The sequence below is a fragment of the Catharus ustulatus genome, chromosome 22, assembly GCF_009819885.2.
Source record: "Catharus ustulatus isolate bCatUst1 chromosome 22, bCatUst1.pri.v2, whole genome shotgun sequence".
NCBI classification, from domain to species: Eukaryota; Metazoa; Chordata; class Aves; order Passeriformes; family Turdidae; genus Catharus; species Catharus ustulatus.
The window spans coordinates 1,121,268-1,127,935 of NC_046242.1; the positions used below are offsets into that span (position 1 = coordinate 1,121,268).

The 6,668-nt window shown below is 44.2% G+C and overlaps 1 protein-coding gene across 9 annotated transcripts in view; it reads left to right on the forward strand.

The window, feature by feature from the left end:
* The window catches only part of MSI2 (musashi RNA binding protein 2), a 199,003-nt gene extending 192,818 nt beyond the window's left edge, over positions 1–6,185 (forward strand). For 3 of the 9 annotated variants that reach the window (XM_033078594.2, XM_033078597.2, XM_042779895.1), the window contains 3 exons: positions 200–408; positions 1,953–2,030; positions 4,082–6,185. In XM_033078594.2, coding sequence (XP_032934485.1) covers positions 200–408; positions 1,953–1,994 — 251 coding nt within the window. In that variant the 3' untranslated portion in view covers positions 1,995–2,030; positions 4,082–6,185. Of the gene's footprint in view, positions 1–199; positions 409–1,952; positions 2,031–4,081 lie in introns of those variants that run through there. The other 6 variants (XM_033078598.1, XM_033078600.1, XM_033078601.2 and 3 more) reach the window with 5 other exon arrangements.
* Positions 6,186–6,668: the final 483 nt, after the last annotated feature.

The following is a 6,668-nucleotide window of genomic DNA, read 5'->3' on the forward strand; positions in this document are numbered from 1 at the left end:
ATATCCATATATATATTTTTGGAGCTCTAAGCTTCGTAGTAGTCCGGGCTGACTCTTCTCCAGTACTTGCTCTCCTCTCGCATGGCCTTGGTTAAGTGTTAGAATTGGGCCTAGGCTGTTTATTCTGGTGTTTGGCTTTGTAAAACCGGTGCATGCCCGGCGTCTGGCCTCATACCCAGCTTTATTCTCTGCACACCAGTCTTGAATAGCTACAGTGCTCAACCGAATTTTGGCGCACCCGCTTCCCCGGCAGGCTCCAACCCAGCGCGGCCCGGAGGCTTCCCCGGGGCCAACAGCCCGGGGCCCGTGGCGGATCTGTACGGCACGGCCAGCCAGGACTCCGGCGTGGGGAACTACATAAGTGCGGCCAGCCCGCAGCCGGGCTCCGGCTTCGGACACGGCATCGCCGTAAGTACCGGCCAGGGCAGGGCTGGGGTGTGGGGTTTGGGGTTTGGGGGTTTGGGGTTGGGGTTGGGGGTGACCCTCGCGCCCCGACCTGCTGGAGGGGTGAGCACCGACTGTCAGCACAGGATTGGTCAGCTGGAAAAGCCTCCAAAGTGGTCAAGGCTGGGCTTTGACCAATCCCTGTCTTGTGATTCAGACCAAATCACAAATTGCCACTTTTACAGTGGCTCCACCACTCCAAAAATTAATCACTCTTGCACTGAAGAAATTATATCCTAATATCCAACCCAAACATCTCTTGGTGCAGACACTCCTTTGGAGCCATCTGCAGCCAGACATGGCCTGTCTCAAATTTCATAAATACGGGGTTTAAATCCCTGCCTGTCCCTGTGGGTTTTATATCAACCCACCTACCCCTCCTGGCCAACCCACCCTTTGGCAGAGCAGCAGTCCCTGCTCCCTAAAACGAGCTAATTAGCTCATTAACGTGGCTGGTGGGGCCCCCAGCAGGGTCCAGGACAGGTCCTGCTCCTCTTGGCCCGTTTGCTGCCCTTTGGGGCCGTCCCAGGCGGTGCTGGCGTCCCCTGGAGCCGCGGTCGGGGCGCGGGGCTGGCGGGAGGCGCTGCTAACGCTGGGGCTGGAGCGCACTAATGAGGGCACAGATCGAGGCTGCGCTGGCTGTGTCACTGTGTGTGAGCATGAATGGGGCTGGCTCTGCCCCTGGCACCCCCTCTGCCCTTTTGGGGTGCAGCAGGGGCTGGTTTGTGTCTCCTGGACAATGAGGTTCCCCCGAGAGAACTTCACTCCCTGGTGGAATTGGATGGGGGAGCAGGAGTGTGGTGCAGACAAAGTTCCTGGAAGTGTTGTTTTTATTGTGAAAAAAATACAAACAAACCCTTCTGCCTGGCTTTGTGCTTGATTCCCATCCCAGCCTGACCCTCCTGTGGTCACACCTTGGACCTGACAATCCCTGTAGGTCAATTCTAGCACAAACATGGAATATTAGTGCTCTGCAAGGAGCCTCTCACCACTTACAACACCCCTTATTTCCATTTTTCACCTAAAAACCCGTTTGTGCTTGAAAACTTGGGCACTTTGGTCTCAGCAACATCCCCATTTCTCAAGTGACAGCATGTCAGGTCCAGGTCTGGGTACCCAGATTTGTCTGCACTAACACTTCCCAAAGAACCATTTTATAATTGACTGGCAGATTGGCAGCCTCTTAATTCCCCCAATAACTGCAAAGAATCCCATAGCTTTTGTTACATATATATTTATTTAACACCTTCCATTTACTAACCCTGGTTTAAAAACAAAGAAGGGAGAACCCCAACGCTTATTTTTGCACCTGGGGGAATGAGAAGATGATGGTCTTGGAAAGGTGACCATAGGGTTGAGCACACCTGGTGACCAGAACAGCTCTTGGAAATCCCTATTCATGCTGGCAACACAGTCTTTCAAGTCCTTTGATAATTTCTTGGCAAAATTAATAATCAGCTGTTCCCGTGTATAGAGCACTGATGAACTTAACAATTGTACAATTTTAGGGACCTTTGATTGCAACGGCTTTTACAAATGGATACCATTGAAACGTTACACATGGTTGGTTGCCATCTCACTTGGAGGTATTACAGTATATCCCATTTGTACTTTGTGCTGAACTACCATCTCCCCTATATTTACTTTAAGTGGACAATTTTTTATCTTCATTTCGTCTTTCCTTGGCCTTTAATCATTCCTTTCTGTGATTTGTGTTACTCAAATCAACCTCACGGGTTGGAAACTGGAAGACAGATCCAAAGCTAAACCCCCCAAAAAGTCACTTTTCCATCTTCATGATGCTTCTTGCAATAATTTGAAGAGGCAGAAAACCCAGAGAGCTGTGGGGAATCACCCCCAGTGCCAGCAGCCAGAATCCCAGTGGGATCAGAGATCTGCTCCCAGCGCACTGGTTTAAAAATAGCTGAGCCCCACTGCTTTATTGCTGAGAAACCATCATTCTTAATTAAGTGCTGTACCAAATATTACAGCTAAAAGATAACATTGTAACTTGTAACCATAGAGCAATTATCAAGATTAAAAAAAAATTAAACCTGAGCAAATTAAATTAAAGGCATTACCTGAGCACCGCAGCCCTGGATCGCTGCCAGTTTCCTACCCTTTGAACTAAGCTCCAGTTAATTAAATGTTTAATTTTTATTTTTTATTATTATTTGGCCTTTGGCATATTCATCTTTGCAAACAAATATACTTAACACTCGGAATGGAACAGATTAGAAAGTGCAATGAGAAGCAGAAGTGATCCCAGTTAAATGGCAGAGCTCCGAGCACGGACAGGCAGATGGAATGGATGTGACAGATTTTATTCCCCTGCCTCTTGCCCAGCACTACATGATCAATGTCACATCATTCACATTCAAAAATCAGTCTATGAAATTAGAATTAAAGTTAGTCAGGGGGGCTGAGAACTGCAGAAAACGTTCAGAGACTTTAAACTCCATAAAAATAGATTTGTACCTGAACACCAGTGGATCAAGGGGGTTTGTTTAATCTCCATCTCCACACACACCCCCAAGATTACCTGGAATTGTTCTGTCAGTTGATTTGCTCCAGCAAGGAGTGTTTTTATGGAAAAGGAGAAGTGCCATGAGCAGTGTGGCTGGATCCAGCCGTCCCTTGCTGAGCGTCCCATTTGTCAGAGCCCTCCACGTTCCCTGGCCCTTGGAGTGCTGAGGTGGTACCCAGGGCCAGCTGGAGCCCCAGCACAACATCATAAGTCAGGCTAATAACGTGTGCTGATGGCAGCCAGGCAGATTGATGGGCTGTAATCACTCCTCACTTACACCCAGCACTGCAGCCAGCGCTCGCTGCCCAGCCTTGAGACTCAAACCATTAACGACTTCAAAACAAAGTGCTTTTAATGGTCCTCATTACTAATTAAAATGGATTTTGAGAGGAGGAAATGAGCCTTATTATTAATTCCTCAAGGAACACTGAGTTTGAAAGGCTTGCAGTCCTGGCATCCCCGGGCAGGATTTGGCTGAGCTGCAGGTTGCCCATTCCCACATCCCATTCCCACATCCCTGCAGGAAGCTGCTGGGACCTCACCCCCAGCACAGATATTTGGGGATGGGTTTTGGAGGTCATCCCAAAAGGACCAGGGAGCATCCTCGTATTTAAATATTTAAATCTCTCCTATACATGATATATCTCAGCGTTAAGCTCTGGCAGGGATGGAGTGTTGGAGGCTGAAGCTCCAGGATAAAATAATAAAATAAATCCTGGCTGCCTCAGTGTGCCCAGGTAAAACTTGTCACCATCCAGGTACTTCAGAGAGAACTCAATTTACCAAAGTCACGTGAATTGATGGCATAACAGATGCCTGAGGAGCCCTTTTTGTGCTGGCCCTGCATCAACTCACTTTGCACTGTTCCTAAACCAGCCCAGCCCTCAGCAAAGCCCCAGTCCAGGCTTAGCTGGGATGGAGCTGGCAATCAGAGCAGGGAGTACATGAGACCCCCTCTCCCATGGGGGCTGTCATTCCAGCCAGTCCCTGGGGCTGGATGGGGCAGGCTGTGACCTGCAAACACATTGAGTTATTTTTTAATTAAAAATCCTAAAGCACCTCAATTAACTGTCCCTCTCCTGTGTCCCTGTGCACCTTCTCCCCACGCAGAGTCTCTCTGGATGTCCGGGCAAGACAGGGCGAAGTTTCTGAAGGGGCCCAGCTTGGGTGATCTCATCAGACTTTGAGCACTACATCATCATCCTCATCACCATCACCATCATCACCGCCAGCGCGAACCGGAGGTGGCACTCGAAGGACTTGAGTTGTTTAAAAATCTCTCTCATCATCTCATGAATCTGCTGTACTATAAAAACAACAGCTTTTAAAAGTATGTATATAAAACCCATTTCTTGTTGGTTTTATTTTCTCGATGGGTTCCCCCCCTCTCTTTTTAAGCCTCTCCCACCCCACATCTTTCCGTAGCCCTTGGACACAGTCTCGTAGCCACGTAGTCGAATTCTTTGTGTACGTAGCCAGAGCCTAACCATAGTGTAACTGTTATATTAAGGGGTTTATTTTGCTTTTCTTCCCCTCCTCCCCCCTTCCTCCTCCTCCTCCTCCTCCTCCCCTCTGTTTTACTTAGTGTTTGTTGCTTAAAGGATGCTGAGATGGTGACAGGAGCCTCGGGGGGCTGGCAGGGCACGGGGAGCGGGGAGCAGCAGCTTCTCTGGCCCTTCTTTTCCTTTGTGGCGTCTTGGTTCCTTAATTCTCTCTCTATTTTCGGCAATAAGGCGAGGGCGACAAACTTTTTGCGCGTCCTTTTTCTATATAAGTGCTTTTCTTTTTGTTGTTGTTGAAAGAGGTGATATAAGGTTTTTTGAAATCGTGAATTCTGAAAAAAAAAAAAAAAAAAAAAGAAAAAATAATAAAATGCTGTAAATACAATTCCATTAACTACATAGAAACTATTAAGAAAGAGAAATACAAAACCTATTTTTGTGATGGAGTCAGCCTAAGGCAGTTTCTCTATGGAAATGGATGGAAAAAGATGAGGAAGTTGGAGTTGTAGCCTTGGGGAGCGGCTGCAGGAGCTGGCCCGGGGGGTTGTGATGCTGTGGGACCCTCCCAGTCTGCCCAGTCCATCCCAGCAGCTTCTCTCACACGTGCACAGCTTACAAAGGAACAGTCTAGTGGTATTTTTATTTTAATTTAAAACCTGCTTTTCCCAAAACTGATCAAGAAGCTACGACTTTTCCTACTTAACGCATTTACGGTTCAAAGCACACCTTCAGTTTGGTTTTTTTTTGGTTGTTTTGTTTTGTATTCATTGTTTTAAACTAGATCAACTTGCTGTCCAGTCATTTCAGCTGCTCTGGGCACCCTGTGTGGGCAGAGCAGTGTCCAGCTTGCATGGTTTCCTTTATTATCCATCACTTTCTGTATTATCAAATTAGAAAGCAACTTTGGTTGGTTTTGATTTTTTTTTTTTTTTTTAATTTTTTTTTTTTTTTGGGAATACCTCAGTGCTACAAGTTTCACCCTAGAAGCAACGGAAGATTTTAATTTATTGTAGTTATAAACAGAATTTAAAAGAAATAAAGTATAAAACATCATTGCACTGTGACTGGTAGGGGAAAAACTGACAGTTTCCTATTTGCACATGTTTAATATTTGGCTGTTATATATATGGTCCTCTGTTGGGGGAGGAAACTTATGAAGGATATTTTTTAATTTAATTTTTTTAATATTGGTAAATAGGCCTGCAACAGCAAACTAGAAGTACAACATGGTAGGTGGCATTAAGAACATACTGTAGTGTGGATATATTTCTTCTTTTTTTAACGTAATATTGACAAGTTTTATTAATATTTTTTTAAATTGTTACGTTTATAAATTTGGTACTTTAGGTACAGCCAGTATAAGACACTGAATGCGACATTTGTTAAAAAGAGCTGCTGCACTCCTATTTTTGTAAATTTTACTAACAAGTAGACTAATGTAGACATTCAATAGACAAGGTAGAGCAAGGCATCTTTAACAAAACAAGGCACCATACTGCTAACCGAAAGGAGAAACCTTGTTTTTCTTGTTTTTAAAAAAAAAAAATCATGCTTTTTATGTAATATTTTAGGTTTTTTTCTTATTTCAGAACAACCAGGTTTAAGCAAAATGCTGGACGCTTTTTAAATATTGAGACTTGATCAAGTAATAAAAGAAATAAAACCGAATTCTTTAAAAAATAAAAAGGTTAAAAAAAAAAAAAAAAAAAAAAGACTACGAACCAAATTCCCTGCGATTCAGTGTGTGCCAGGGAATTTTTTATTGCTATTTTGTCAATGTTGATGATGTACTGTACTACCAGTTGGTTTTCCTCTCCATTCCCTGTCACCTCATAGAATATTCTTTGTTGATCATTGTTGTATGTTAATAGTGTATAAAATGGCTTATCTTGTAAGAGTGCTGTCCTGATGGTAGTGTAGTGAATTTCTCCCCCCCTCTTTCTCTCTTCCTCTTCTAGTACATATTGGTAGGTGTATCGTAATTAAGGTTAAAAATTTAGATGTAGTTACTCAGATTTAGGACCAGTAAGGATAGAACTTTCTCTTATTTAAGAAAAAAAAAATGCTAATAATTTTGGGAAGGTTTTCCATTTTTGTTTTTTTTCTTCTCTTTTTTCTTTCTGTGCTTTTTTTTTTTTTCCTCTTGTTTATTATTTTTCTTTTGTTGATCTGATGCGGTTTCAACTAACCAAAGG